Consider the following 16,396-nt stretch of genomic DNA (forward strand, 5'->3'; position numbering starts at 1 on the left):
TAAAATAAATATATAATGAATATTTATTAACAGATTCTAGACAAAATTAATTTTTCAACCGATTGAAGCTTCCAAAAACTCAAATTTCGAATTTTTATATAAATATAATCTATTTTAAGTATCATTATTAAATCCTCCTCTATAGCACATTAGCAAATATGCAACTTTTCTAGCTTAAAATCTAGGTTCAAATCTTGCCAGCAGAGTTGATTTTCGTTATTTTTTAAGTCATAGTTAATTTTGTTATATAATTTCGATCACATATAATTTTGAAAATATTACGAGTAATTGTGTAATTCACTCAAACCTTAGAGACTAAAGGAACATTTACTAAAGATTAAAAAAAAAAAATTTTTAAAGCTACATTTTGTTTCATCCAAATGAAGCTACTCAATCCATATTTTATTCCGATAAAACTATGGCTTCGTTTCATATCTTAATTAAATTATATAATGATGAAATATTATATTCTGAACTTAACTGAATCCAATATCGTTTCACCAATTGGTCATATGAGATGAAGGAAAAAAATCTGTTGAAATTAATTTTAAATTAAAGTTGAAGAATGGCGATATGATACATACACATACATGACTCTAATTTTATTAAATTGAAGACGTACTCATCGTCTTGACGATGTGACCAAATACTGGAACGTGAGAAGGGTCTTTGGACTTTGGAGAAGACTTGAGAGGGCCCGGAGTAATTAAAAGTCAAGATTGGCATGCCGAAATTAATCTCTGGCTTTAACTTGCAGCACTTTCGTGTCGGTGAGAGTTTTATGAGGAGCTAATATATGCACTTTCTGAACTAAAGAAAACTGATTTTAAGCGGCGAATGGCTGTGCATCTTTGTCTGGTGTTGTTGCAGATTATTGTTTTGCACCTAAGGCCGATCAAAGCATCAAAAAGACTCCCCTGTCCAACTGAATGTGGAAATGTCAGCATCAGCTACCCCTTCGGAATCGGAAAAGGGTGCCACTTTGACAAGGGTTACGAAGTTATCTGCGATCACTCTTCTGGCTCTCCCAAAGCTTTTCTTCCTGGCGTCAACAGGCTAGAATTATTGGATATTCTCCCTTATCCAAATCCCGCGGCGGTTAGAGTCAACGTTCCTACAATTTCTTTAAACAGCAGTAGTAAGCGAACAAGCAATATTGCTAAAGGCGTCAACTTATCAGGTACCCCTTTCGCCTTTTCGACTGACAATAAATTCGCTGCGGTAGGCTGCAGCATGAGATATCACCAAGGGAACGGTTCATCTGTGTTTGTTGGGTGTCTGTCGATTTGTACTTGTGATCCCACTCTCTACCCTGCTTGCTATGATTTCCTATGCCCCCTTGGTCCAAATATTACTCATCTGTTCAATGTAAATACATCATACTTGTTTTCTCCAAGTATTCCTCAGAAATGTCAGTCTGTTTTCCTGGTTGATGAAGATTGGGTCAACAGCAAGTACCTTGGAGATCCTCATGATTTGAAAGATCAACAAGAATTTCCTGCAGCGTTGAAGTGGGGAGAAAAGATAGGCAGTTGTTTTGAAGAGAATAACTCATATTCTATTTCTTGTAATTCGGATAACACAAGTTGTTTAAAACAATTAAGCCCAGGCCATTTATGTCTTTGCTCTTCCACCTACTACCTACTGAAAGGATACTGCGCAGGTACATATTGGATTATGAGTTAAAGAGTAATTTTATTTTTTTCAAAGAAAATATCCGAACGAGAAGAAGAAAAGGGAAAATTCTTGGTGCTCCACGAGCGTTATGAAATTATTGATTTCATAAGTGTGAATGAGAAACAGAAAATGCTATTGGAGCACCCTAGACTTTACTAGCAAGAGTTAAATGTCAAATGATGTAACATTCCTCTATTGGATGGTAAGATGATCAGAAAAGAGTTGTAAAATTTATCATCAAATAGATGATTGAAATTATTGATTTTTAAAATATCCACCGGATTACTTGTAAATGAGTAAAGTTTTCCAATTACTGTAACTATCTATGTAAACAGAGAATCAGAGACTAAAAATGGTGGAGTTTTATTTAGTTGTAGCCATGATTTAGTTTGATCTTCTCTTTGATTTATTTTTTTATTTATTATTTCCTGGGCAGGCGACTTGATCTGTAATATCTCAAGCGGCTACAATTGCTCCAACTGTCCTGACGGTTATAATCGTCTCTCATATGGTTGCGATAAAGTTTCAACAAATCTCGGGTTAAATTCATTATTATAGGTATGCATGTCGATCCGTTAATTTACATCATAACAAATTAATAATGTTTTTTAACATATATTTCAAATGAAAATACTAAGTGTTCATACGTTCATTTGATGATATCTTTCATTATTGTCCTCGAGAGCCGCAGGCTGCGGTGGTGGGCTTGCGTTATTCTTTCTGCTCATTGGAATATGGTGGTTGTACAAGTTTGTAAAAAGAAGAAGGGAAATCAAGCTCAAGCATAAGTTCTTTAAAAAAAATGGTGGTTTATTATTGCAACAAGAATTGTCTTCCAATGAAGGTAATATTGAGAAAATGAAGTTATTTACTTCAAAAGATTTGGAGACGGCCACCGACAACTACAACGCCAATCGGATCCTTGGTCAAGGAGGCCAAGGTATTGTATACAAAGGAATGTTAGCAGATGGAGAAATTGTGGCTATTAAAAAATCCAAAATATTGGATGAGAATAATCTCGAGCAATTCATCAATGAGGTAGTAATTTTGTCTCAAATAAACCACAGAAATGTTGTTAAGTTGTTGGGATGTTGCTTGGAGACAGAAGTTCCTCTTTTGGTGTATGAATTTATTCTAAATGGAAGCCTCGATCAATACATACACTACGAATCAGAAGAGTTTCCAATCACATGGGAAATGCGTTTACGCATTGCTGTTGAAGTTTCAGGTGCTCTATCTTATCTGCATTCAGCTGCATCTATTCCTATTTATCATCGAGACATCAAATCTGCAAACATACTTTTGGACGATAAATATCGAGCTAAAGTTTCAGATTTTGGGGCTTCTAGATCTATCACAGTTGATCAAACTCACTTGACCACTCAAGTACAAGGAAGTTTTGGATATCTAGATCCAGAATACTTTCGATCAAGTCATTTTACTGACAAAAGTGATGTTTACAGTTTCGGAGTAGTTCTTGTTGAGCTTCTAACTGGACAAAAACCTATCCGTTCAACTGTAGCTGAAGAAGATAAAAGTTTAGCAAGATATTTTATCCTAGCAATGAAAGAGAACCGTCTGTTTGAAGTCCTTGATGATCGAGTTCTTAAGGAAGCTGAGAAAGAAGAAATTATTACTGTTGCTACACTCACCAAAAGATGCTTGAACTTGAATGGGAAGAAAAGACCTACGATGAAAGAAGTGGCATTTGAATTACGGGGTATAAGAGAATCAGTTGGAGCTTCTATTTTGCAGCAAAATTGTGAAGAGACTGATTTTGTGGATGGTGACATTACCGGACATGATTTCGAAAGGGATTCATCTTCCAGTGGTTCAACTTTAAATAGTGTCTCAGTTTCTGTGGATGCCGACCCTTTAATTTCAAACGAATGGTGACAAACAGAAGAATGGCCTTGAAACTGTTTCGTATTTCATAAATAAGATTTTTAGGCTTTTCCGATACTATCATTCTTGTATCCTTACAGTTTCTTTGGGCACCATCATTTGTAATTAAACACTTCCAAGTCATTTCAAACAAAATTTCCACTATTTCATTGCATGCGCTGCATCTTTCTCTTTTTTTTTGGGGGGGGGGGGGGATGGAGGAGATGAAGGAAAAATCTGTTGAAATTAATTTCGTAGTTGAAGTTTATAAATGCACGATGATATGATCTCAGTCTATTAAATACTGATGTGCAAGAACTTTAGCACTATGTGACCTTCTCAGAGTCTATTAAATACTGATGTGCAAGAACTTTAGCACTATGTGACCTAATATCTCTAGTAAACAGGAGAGAACAACTTGAGCACTTAAAGAGGGCCAACGTTAAATAAACTCCAGAGTGGCATGTCGGAATTGTTGGCTTATTGTGATGCAGGACTTTCCCGGTAGCGAAATAAAGTCGAAAGGAAGATGGGAGGAAATAAAGATCAATGCGCCTTCTTGTATTTCATGGGTTAAAAATCTTTTTATCTGATTACAAACTGATAGATAAAATACCCTTGTATCATTTGTGAGTGAATCTCTTAGGTCAAAAATATAAAGTTAGAACAATCCTCAACTCTTTAGTTAGATTTTGAGTATGGCTTAAACCCATGAACTTTTATATTTTATTAGAGATAAACTCACCCACGATTATGCCCGCACTACCTCCCACAGTACCTTACCACTAGACGCCCTTCACATGGAGGCTTGGGTACCACTCGAAAAGTCATTTGAAAGAAAAGTCTGTTTAAAATTACGTTCCAATTCTGTACTCTCAACTCTCCCAAGTTATAAATTGATATTCACTCATGTTATAAAAGAGTAATGCTAGAGGATCCCATATTGGGTACCAATGGATGTGGCATTCATTCAGTGGATAGTAAAATATTTATGTTATCAGTTATTATTCATAGATAAACGATATATAATAGTTGGGACTCAAATCGGGACTTAATTGGTGGGTCACAATCATTATTGGTTAAAAAAAATATACAGAGATAACTAGCGTAAGAGGTAAATCAAAAACTCTTTCTCTCTCTCTGCTAAGACCCTTTCTGCCACCAGCTAAAATTCACTAGTTTTGATCAATCAACGTGCCTGAATTACACGGCCACCACATTTTCGAACCTCTAAACTTTCAAATCTATTTTTCAACTCTGTTTTTCCAACCACTGCAGCCTCGAACCAACCGAAACTCCCTGCTGCTACCTCTAGTTACCACGTCGCCAATTGCCCATCACACAGCAAAAAATTATACTAAAGGAGTTTCAGTCGGGGGAGAGAACCAGTAGGTCTATCCTTTTTTCTTATTTTCTATTTTTCTTCTATATTTCTTTTATTTTTATTTTTGTCTCTGCTTCTGTTATTGTGCTTGTTTTTATGTTTTTATGTTTTCTAAGATTTTATACTGCTCCTAAGGTGGTTCTGGTGGTCTCTACATAGATGGTGTTGTTTCAATGTCCAAATCGAGATTGTGTCAGTGTTCGGATTGGAACGGTATGCCTATATCGAAGCTGTTGAGGACTTTAATAGTGGTACATCAAGGTTCTAATAACCTAAGGGGAGGTTCTGATGGCCTAGGTCAAGGGCTCATTGAGAGGCTTTCTAGTGAACCGTAAGGTTGGTTTTTTTTTGGTTGCATTTTGTGGTTTTTTTTATTGTTATTTGTTTGCATTCTGTTGTTACAATTGTATTTTCTTGTGCTCTGTTGTATTATCAAACACGAGGGGGATTTCAGCTATAGTAGCTAAGATTGGTTCCTCTAGTTTTTCTTTGGATTTTAATTTGAGCTTATTGTTATCTTATGTATTGTACTTAAGCCTGTTATTATTATTACAGGTCCGTCATACTTCCTTTAAAATAAAAAGAAAAAAAGAATATATACGGAGGAGAACAACTTGTAGACTTGAGAGGGCCATGGTTAATTAAAAGTCAAGTTGACTTGCACGACTTTCTTGGTATTGGGATAAAAGCTAAAAGGAAGCTAGAAGGAATTTAATTAAAGATCAACGCATGCAATTGCTCTGTTAAATCTTCATTTTTCCGAGTAAAAATATTGAGAATGGTTGTTCATCATTATCTGGCGTTGTTGCAATTGATGTTTTTGCTATTATGGCCAAACAAAGCTTCGAAAGATTTATGTCAATATGATTGTGGGAATGTCACTATCGATTACCCCTTCGGAATCGGAGACGGTTGCTACTTTGATAAGAGTTTTGAAGTATTCTGCGATTACTCCTCTGGCTCCCCAAAAGCTTTTCTTGCGGGCATCAACAACCTGCAAGTATTGGACGGTTATGTTTATGATTCATATACTTCTTTTGATGTATACATGATGAGGGTATACATTCCTGTAATTTCTTTGAACAGCAGTAACCTGACAAGCAATGATAAAGGGGTCAGTCTATCAGGTAGCCCTTTTACATTTTCCCGGTCGCGCAATAGATTCACTGCCATAGGTTGCAACAACTATTCAACGATTATTAAGCGACAGAATGATTCATCCGTTTTTGGTGGGTGCCTTTCGATTAGCACTTGTGATCCTGCTCTTAACCCCAGTTGCTACGATTTCCTATGCACCCTTCCTCAAAACATTACTCAGGTTTTCAATGCAGAAATATCTAATTTTTATTCTAAAAGTATTCCTCAGAAATGCCACTCTGTTTCCATGGTTGAAGAAGATTGGATCAACTCAAAGTACCTGAAGAATCCTCACGATTTGAAAGATCACGGACAAGTTCCTGCAGTGTTGGAGTGGGCTGAGTATAGAGGAGATTGTTATGAAGAATATAATTCGAAAACTACTTGTAACAAGGACAATAGATGTTTAATACAATTAAGCTCAGGCTACCTTTGCCTTTGCTTTAGGGAAACAAGGTTTGACCGACACCACCATGGATATTGCTCAGGTACAATTTCGAATACTAATTAAATTAATTTCATATATGAAGTGTGTACTGCATTTCCTTGAACCAACTACGTATCTAACACAAAATTAGTGAAAGTAATTGCAGAATTCGCATATGTAAAAAGGGCAAGATATATATATATATATAGCCGTAATTTATTTTGATATTCTATTTCATCTTTTGGGTTTGTTCAGGTTACTTGCTCTGTAATATCACAAGCCCCTACAATTGCTCATCAGGATGTCCCAAAGGTTACAACTCTTCAAATCCCCCCTTCAGTGACTGCCGAAATGAACTTCTTCCAATTTTGCACAAAAATTCTCATGTCAAATTCATTATTATAGGTATGTTTTGGAATTGCAGATTTCGTCGACAGAATTAACTGTTCTTTTTTTTTGTTAATTTCAGTATATATAGGCTAACAAACGCAAAAACTTCTGCACCTGAAATTTGCAATAGCTTATACATTTATGATCTCCTATTCTAAACAGTTCCTTGCCATAAATCCCCTCGAACGCGTATTAAATATTCTTGTCCTGGAGCGTTGCAGGTTGCACTAGTGGGCTTGGAATGTTGTTCCTACTAATCGGAACATGGTGGTTGTACAAGTTCATTAAAAGAAGAAGAGAAATCAAGCTTAAGCAGAAGTTCTTTAAAAGAAACGGTGGTTTATTGTTGCAACAACAATCGTCATCAAATGAAGGTAATACCGAGAAAAAAAAATTGTTTACTTCAATGGAATTGGAAATGGCTACTGACAACTTCAATACCAATCGAATCCTTGGTCAAGGAGGCCAAGGCACAGTGTACAAAGGAATGTTGACAGATGGAAGAATTGCGGCTGTGAAAAAGTCGAAATTAGTGGATGAGAGTAATATTGAGCAATTCATCAATGAGGTGGTAATTTTAACTCAAATTAACCACAGAAATGTTGTTAAATTGCTCGGATGTTGCTTGGAGACAGAGGTTCCTCTTTTGGTGTATGAATTTATTCCAAATGGAACTCTCTATCAATATATACATGAAATTGAGGAGTTCTCAATCACATGGGAAATGCGTTTACTCATTGCCATAGAAGTTTCAAGTGCTCTATCCTATTTGCATTCAACTACTTCTATTCCAATTTATCATCGAGACATCAAGTCTGCAAATATACTATTGGATGATAAATTTCGAGCAAAAGTTTCAGATTTTGGGACTTCTAGATCTGTCACGATTGATCAAACTCACTTGACCACACGAGTACTAGGAACTTTTGGATATCTAGATCCAGAGTACTTTCGGTCAAGTCAATTTACAGAGAAAAGTGATGTTTATAGTTTTGGAGTTGTCCTTGTTGAGCTTTTAACTGGACAAAAACCTATTCGTTCAACCGACGCTGAAGAAGATAAAAGTTTAGCAGGGTATTTTCTCCTAGCAATGAAAGAGAACCGTTTGTTTGATGTGCTTGATGCTCAAGTTCTGAGGGAAGCCAAGGAAGAAGAGATTATTACCGTTGGCATGCTTGCAAAAAGATGCTTGAATTTGAATGGGAGGAAGAGACCTACTATGAAAGAAGTCGCATTTGAATTAGGGGCGATTAGAGCTCAAAAGTGTGAAGACATTGATCTTGTGGGTGGAAATTTTGAAACTGGTTCATCTTCAACTGGAGCAATTTTAAATGCTGTTGCTTTTTCTGTAGATGCTAGCCCTTTGCTTTCAAACAAGTGGTGATTAAAGGGAAGAATTTTCCCTTGAAATCTAAAGAATTTTCTTTTGAAATCCAAGTATTTCATTTCATATATAAATAAATTAAGTTGTGGATTTTTGCATTATGCTTCTCTTATGGCTAAAATTTTTCATCTCTAGAATAAAATATACAGAGTTTGATGTTCAGTTTGTAAGCGGAGAAATAAATTTATAAGGTAGATTCCAACAAAGCATCTGTGGCAAACATATTTAAATATCTAAGAAGCAAGCTTCTAATGCTACCAATATTTAGTGCACTAGAACTTTGAAGCTGACAGAGTGAGGCATCTCGGCATCTGAATCTGCATACAAGTGGAACAGGAGATGCTGACATGATATCCTACGTGGAGCTTATGTGACACATATAATGAGTCCAGTTCGTTCCTAATTCACACGCTTACATTGTAGCCCCGTTCTTTGTGTTTCGAGTACCATTGGTGAACCATCACTTGGTGCCATTGTATTGCTAATAGCACCTTTGCCTTGATTGATTTTGCTGACAATATATAGGGTGTGTTTGGGAGTAAAGTCCTACAACTTTTATGTTGCGTTTACTTTCCGGACTTGGGAATCAAAATTATTAACAGTGTTTTTTTCCCAAAATAAATTCAAGAATAAGAATCGGAATCATGGAGCACACCACAATTTTAGAATGAGGAATGGGAGACTCATTCCTAAGAGGGACGTGGGAATGAGTCTCCCATTTTCAGGATTGACTATTTTACCTTCCTCAAATTTTTGTCCTCAGTTATAATTAATTAATGTATTATTATTAATTAATTAATATACTACTATAATAATTATTATAATTAGTTCAAATATTATTAATTAATTAATTATAATTGTTACTATTAATTAATATATTAATATATTATAAACCATAATTATTAATAATTTTAATTTTTGATAAATAATCACAATAATTAATATACTTTTATTATAACTAATTAATTAGTATACTATGATAATAATTACTAATATACTTATTATAATTAATTCATATATATTATTAATTAATTTATATAATTATTACTATTAATTAATATATTAGTATATTATTAACAATGATATATTAATAATTATAGTTTTGGATAAATAATCACAACAATTAATATATTTTTATAATAATAATAATAATTATTAGTTAAAAATTTGTACAATTAATTAATATATTAATATATTCTTGTCAATACTAATTAATAATAATACTTTTTGAATAAATAATCACTATAATTAAAATATAAAATAATAATTGTGACAATAATTCATTAAGTGCTTTTTAGTAATTTTTTACAATATAACTCATTCTGATTCTGATTACAAGATAAAATAAATACATCAATAAGATTCTAACCCATTTCTATTCTGATTCATGTAGATCAAGTAAACAACTTATTCTGATTCCTATTCCTCATTCTCATTCCAGCTCATAATGATTTCAACTCATTCTGATTACAGTCCATTTCGATTACTAACAAGTAAACACAACATTAAGATGCAGCTGTTGTGGAGCAAAAATCATAGTTGTGGGATAGAAGCTGCTGGGGTTTAGCAAATTTTAATAGTTGTAGAGTCAAAATTGATGGTATTTGGTAAATTTTAATTGTTGTATAGTGAAAGTTGATGAATATTTGTAATAATTAATTTTAAATAACATTATTTTTAATTAGTAATTAGTCAAATTATTTTTCATATTTTGAATTATCATATTAACATATGATTATTGTTTATTACTTTGACAAATCAAATTAATATTTAATTAATCGAAGTTATTTTTCTTCACAAGTTGTAATAAATATTTTTTAAAACAAAATAATTTAAAATTGAAAGTACATAAATTCTAATTTTACTCATTGATTGAAGAAATAAATTATACCAAATATGTCTAATAAAGATTGTACAACATAACATTATAAAATTAAAATGTAACTAATTACAAAATTCTTATAAATATTTACATTGTCATGCCTCCATTAAACTTGCAGCAATGCCATCTCCCAAGATTATCATATTTTGAGCTATGTTATTAGTTGTATCATAACTTTCTTTAGGAGACGCAATCCTGCTTATATGTTCGCTATTACTATGACTTGGTTCATCCATTGTTTCATCAAAATGATCATGATTTTATGAATGTCTTCTTATGTAATTATGTAAGGCCATGGTAGTAATAACTCTCTCCACCTGCTTCTTGAATGTGTAGCTTGGCATATTTCGTAAAATCTTCCATGTGTTCTTTCAAACCCTAAAAGTACTCATTAGAGTTAGCATTACTCTCAACACTAAGATATTCAAATGCTTCATTACTCTCTAAAGGAAAACCAGATGAGGGAAGCCAAACATGCTCACTCATAGCCACTGTGTTTGAACATTAAATTTAGGTTTTTTTTCTAACTCTAGATCAATACCATTTTTTTTCGAAATCTACTCATTTGCAAATTTTCCTTTATTTTCTTTTTCCACCAATCTTCACTTGCATCAACTATCCATAACCTATGATTCCACCTTAGACCAATTTCCAAGCTAATCAAATTCTTTCACAATTTCCAATCAGTTCTAAGAGAATCCCATTTGTTTTTCTTTTGAGTTCTATTGTAATCCGATCCAGTTTCTTTAGTGGATTCCTTAATTAAATTTTCATATGCTTCGGAAGTCACATGAGTCCTAGGACGATGTTCGGATCCACCACCTTAATACATAACTCACAAAATACATATGAAGTCTGAGGGTTCCAAATAGCCTTACTAGTTGAGTTACTAGACATAATTGCGTACACTTAAACCTAGAAAATAGAGTAATATTTCTTCATCAAACAGCAATATAGGAAAGAGATTAATTAAGAGCAATACCCAATTTTCTTTTTAAAACAAATAACATTAATTAAGGATGAATTATGTCTAGCAGCAAGGATGAATTATGTCTAACATTACATAACTTGTTTCAAAATGAGTTGTTAGTTTAATAAACTTGCGGGTTCCTCTAATTACATAACCTGTTTCGAAGAAATTAAAATAATTTTTCTCAATAGTTTAAATTTTCTTTAGTTACCTTTAAGTGAATCCTTTCAAATTTGTGTGAAGCTGAAATGATTTGTTCAAAAACATGTATTGTTGGAATCTATAGGAATTGATTACTTGTTTGTTCACTACTAGAAAAATGGGCTTTACTGACACTAAATTAGTGTCAGTAATTACTTTTCCTGACACTTGTTAATTGTGTCAGTAATGCTCCAGCCAGAACACACTGACACTAATTTTTAGTGTCAGCGATTTTTGTGTCAGTAATTCATGTCATTATGGTATCACTAAAATAATGACACGATAGCATTAGTATTTAATGATACTATTTAGATGTCAGTAATTTATGAGACTACAGTATCAAGAGCACACTGACTCAATAACATCAAAAATTATTACTGTCATTTTAAACATTTAGTGTCAGTATTTAGTGATGTTATGATTCTTTTGGTTAATAGTATACTTTGATTTTAATTATATTTTCCTATTTGTTTTACAACTGAAAGAAAACTCAAAATATATTAAATATACAAAATCTCGCAACACAATTGCATAAGAAACATCTCAAATACATCACTTAAATTCATATAATTCAACTACATCATTGTTTGGAAAAGAAAAATATAAGTACTAAATTAAGTCTTGGACAAGCTCTTAACAACCAAGTACTAAGTTAAGATTCAACAAATATTAACCAACAGAAAGAAGCACATAATGTCATTGAACATCCACAAGCAGCTTCATTGTTCTTTTCCCACCTACAAGTACATAAAATCAATTAGTATACCACAAAAAATAATTCTTGGATTTTTGGGAGAAAAAACAATCAGGCCAATTTCAGTGTTCAAAGAGACTAACAAAGAATGGGGCAAAAACAATACATAGCTCTCTTAGTGCAAGCTAATTGTAATAGGTAGTATTGTGAAGAATATTTATCTGCTAAGAATTGAATTTGAGTGGATTTTCCTACAGATCTATACACAACTCAACTTAAGTAGAATACAAAAATAAAAAATAAAAAATCCTAAGGATTAAGAAAGATAAATGGAGATTTATTAGTATACATCCAAAATTAAAAACTCATTAAACAATCCAGGGGTAAAAATTGAGGAATAAGAATATAGCGTATCTCAGGATAAGACCAAAGACATAATAACAGAAACATTTGAGGCAAACCACTACAAAGTTTTTACATAATAACCCAAAGCAAAGCAAACCATTATAAAATTTTTACATAATAACCTAGAAACAAAACAGACGAAAATTGGGCAAGTCCATATCCCAAACCTCTGTTAGGAAAAATGTGTTCAGCAGACTCATGGCTCCAACAATAGAAATTAACCCGCACACAATGAAACAAATTAATTGATATAAAAAACAGTCAAAGACAAAGCCAACTAAGAAGATTAACTAATTTGGAGATTGAATTACATAGTTATTTTTACAAAAATATAGCATAAGCCCATTGTATTTCATAGTAAGCAACTGCAAAAATGCCTAGAGGTAAATTCATAAAGAAACAGTAGATAGAAGAAAAAAAAGACGAGGAAATAAACAGCATGAAACAAACAAATCACCTAACACATCATGGGAATTGACTTGTTAACGTTAAAGAGCAAAATAAAACTTGGCACCTTCATCCAAACAAGAACAGACGCTTACCCCTTACAGAGAATGGCTTAGGTTTTTCGTTGGAGTTTGAGGCTGATTTATAAGAATATGAAGAAGAAATGATTGTTGAAGTTTGATAGTGATCAAGGATTGAGTATTGGGCTTAAAATACAAATTGGCAGTGAGGGCTAGTTTTCGATCATAATGTTGAGAGACCACTAATCCCCAATACTTGTACCGTCTCACATAAAAATCCACATTTAATAAACATGAACTAAATCCAGTGTATTGAGTGTTATTATTTAATGGAACATAAAATCTCTGGGTCAAATAATTCTAAAGTTAAACCAACAATAATCCCAAAAGCTAAAGTTGATAAGAAAGGCCCAACAGTATACTTCTATCACACAAAATTTGAAGATAGAAAAAAGAAGGGCCTTTTTTTTTTTAACTGAAACTGAAAAAAGATTCAGTATTAACAATTCAATAATTTTAACATTGAAAACTTGGTGTTTATATATCCGAATATAATTAAGCCAAAAATTTTAATTTATCACTAAATAGGAAAACAACTAAATAAGCTGCATAGTTTTATTTTCCAATAAATGCTTATAATATTTATACCTATCCTTCATTATTTATTTATTTTTTATAGGAAACAGAGAAATTAGTATTAATATGAACAATAATTACAAAATGTCAAAAAGGAGTCCACAAAAAAAGGCTATTGAAGTATCACACACCAAGAGAAGAATAAATAGAAAAATAGAAAACACTGAGGCATTCAAACCCTCAACAATAAACTCAACATATCAACTTTAAACAAATAGATTCTTGGCTGTTCTTAGTGACATTAAGAAACAAATCAAAAGAAGGAAACTCCCCAGAAGAATTATAATAAGTGAGAAGACATATTGTAATTCTATCATCAAAGAAAGATAAGCTTAATCATTTTTAATTTTTTCTCAAATATCCAGTAGTACCTTAAGGTAATAGGACAAGATCGCTGAAGTTGTCATGAAGAGTGTAAAGCACTAAATAACAAAAATTATGCTAATAAATAAAACTCAATTTATTTTCTCCCTCAATCAATTGCTTTGAGCTTACTATGAATTCAACTATGAATTTGAGGAAAAAATATAGACCGCAGTTTGCCAACTTCTTGTTCATGAGATTCAGCCGCAGTAAATGCAAACCTCCATTTCTCGTCAAGCATTGTTAACCTCTACGACAAATTGAAGGTAAGAAGATGAACAAAATAAGTGTAATGTGCAGGAAAAAAATGAAGTCTATGGGTACAACAACACTTCAAGATTTTTCAAGTTCTAGTTCATTTAAATAGACATTCCTTGAACTTCAGCAGCAAAGAAAGTACATTATAGCAACAATTTCAATTCATTCCAATCTTTAGAATTTTTTATTTTAAAAAAATAAATTCCTTCAAACTAGTGAAAGGAAAATAAAAGTGTGTTTACAGAAGAAAAATTATGGAATGAATTAATGACCATGCAAGTGAGGAAACACATAAATTTCTGAATAAGAGCGAAACTAACCGTGCAAATGAACAAAGAAAATGTAAGTCTTCAAGTGCTACAACAAGCAAAACTACCTAAAAACAAGCATTTTCTTCTTGAATTAAAGACAAATCATGAACTTTGTGCAATCTCAAAACATTCAGACAAGCATGAACTTAGTTAATTCATATCATAGTCATTGTCTCTATTAAAAATCTTCCAACTGAAAAAAATAAAAAAATAAACATGTTGGTTTCTATAACATAATTTCCTATCTTTACATGAAACAGAGCAATAAATAACACGTAATAATTATGAAATACACAGCCATTCAATCTATATAATATAGAAATATAGGAAAAAAAGAAAAAAAAATTCAAATTACAATTAAATAAACAAAAAATAGATATGGAAAAGAAATCCCACCAAGACTGCACTACTGGGAGAATTTCTCAACATCTGCAACAACCCAAAAAATTAAATTAACAAAAAACCCCAATAATCATAAGCTAAAATAAAACAAATCTATTAATTAATTTGACAAAGAAAATAAAATATTAAGCCATTACTAGCAGTTAAGCCTTAATCAAGGCAACATGTTTGCCCTTAAAGTCATTGAAAATCTCCTTCACAGGTCTACGTATAAGGTGTGGTATCCCTTCCATAGCAAGAAAATTAACTAATTTCTCAATAATTTTATTCAAATTCAAGAAAATGGGTTTTGAATATTGAACAAAAAAAAGAGAAATTTGACCATAAAAAGAAAAAAAATTGATGAAAGAAGCCTCGATTACGGTTTTGGTCCGTTTTTCAATTTGGGAAAAAAAAAGGAAAAAGGGAATAAAAGCCTCACTTAGGGTTTTAGCTTTATATTATCTATTTGAGTTAAATGAACGAATTTGTGAATGGACAGAAAAAAAAGGAAAGAGATCGAGAAGAGAAAAAGGAAAGAGAAAGAGAAAGAGAAAGGCAAGAGACAGTTTTGGGTTTGAGTTTGGGTTAGAGATTTGTGTGTATAAAAGACAACGAGACGGGGACAATTGCTAAGTTTGGGATATGTTTTACTTTCGTTTTACATGTTTTAAATTCTTAATTTAGTACCTGCAGTGTCGAACCACTTGAACGGAAGTGACAGTGGCAACGGCGTGGGGGTGGGTGCAGCCGTGGGGGTTGGGCGCGGCCGTGGACGTGGGCGTTTGGGCCTTGTCATTCGGCATCTTTCACGATAGAGAAGAAGAAGTCAAGAAAGGCAAGGATATTATGCAGCAGCTGCAGCATGGGCTCTATTGCACAATGGAAAAGGGGAATTAGGGTTTGGTTTTTTATATGTTAATATTTTATATAACATTGTAATTCTAACTCAATTTTATGGGGTCCAGTGGTTTGCAATCTAAACGTAAAAGTTTTGAGTTTTAGAAGTCGCAGGTTCGAGTTAAAATCAAAACACATTTTAATGATTTTTTTTAGATCTCTGATGCTGAAGTATCAGTAATCTCTAATATTTAATTTACTGATACATTAGTATTAATAATTTGTGACATTTATTTGTTAAAAGCAGAAAATGGTGCATAGTTAGGTAATTACTGACATTTTTTTCAAAGTGTCAGAAACAAAGTGTCAGTAAAAGTCATTTTTGTAGTAGTGTCGTTGCTGCCTTTAATGATTTTTATTAGGGAAATTTCATCAGATAGGGATTGTGCATGTCTATAAAACCAACTAAAAAAATTAAAAATGCAATAAAGATAGTGACTTCAAAGCAAATAAATCACACGTGACCAATCACCTATTAATTTATTCCAAGCAAAAGGCCCAGCACATTCTGAACAAAAGGGAAGAAAATGAAAAATTACATGTAACAAAGTAAAGGAAAACGCACCTTTCTTAGATATTTTGAAAACAAAGATAGAAGAACAGAGGTGTATGAATATGATTGGTGTCAAAATCGCGTCGATGAGA

The 16,396-nt window shown here is 32.7% G+C and overlaps 1 protein-coding gene and 1 pseudogene across 1 annotated transcript; both read left to right on the top strand.

Moving 5' to 3' along the window:
• The first annotated feature begins 836 nt into the window (after positions 1 to 836).
• On the top strand, positions 837 to 3,666 carry LOC18047269 (annotated as a pseudogene).
• Positions 3,667 to 5,723: 2,057 nt separating this feature from the next.
• On the top strand, positions 5,724 to 8,283 carry LOC18047270 (putative wall-associated receptor kinase-like 16). The gene is made up of 3 exons (XM_006441050.2): positions 5,724 to 6,570; positions 6,765 to 6,914; positions 7,121 to 8,283. Exons 1-3 carry the CDS (start codon positions 5,724 to 5,726, stop codon positions 8,281 to 8,283), a joined length of 2,160 nt encoding a protein of 719 aa, XP_006441113.2.
• Positions 8,284 to 16,396: the final 8,113 nt, after the last annotated feature.

Source organism: Citrus clementina, unplaced genomic scaffold (assembly GCF_000493195.1).
Source record: "Citrus clementina cultivar Clemenules unplaced genomic scaffold, Citrus_clementina_v1.0 scaffold_3, whole genome shotgun sequence".
NCBI classification, from domain to species: Eukaryota; Viridiplantae; Streptophyta; class Magnoliopsida; order Sapindales; family Rutaceae; genus Citrus; species Citrus x clementina.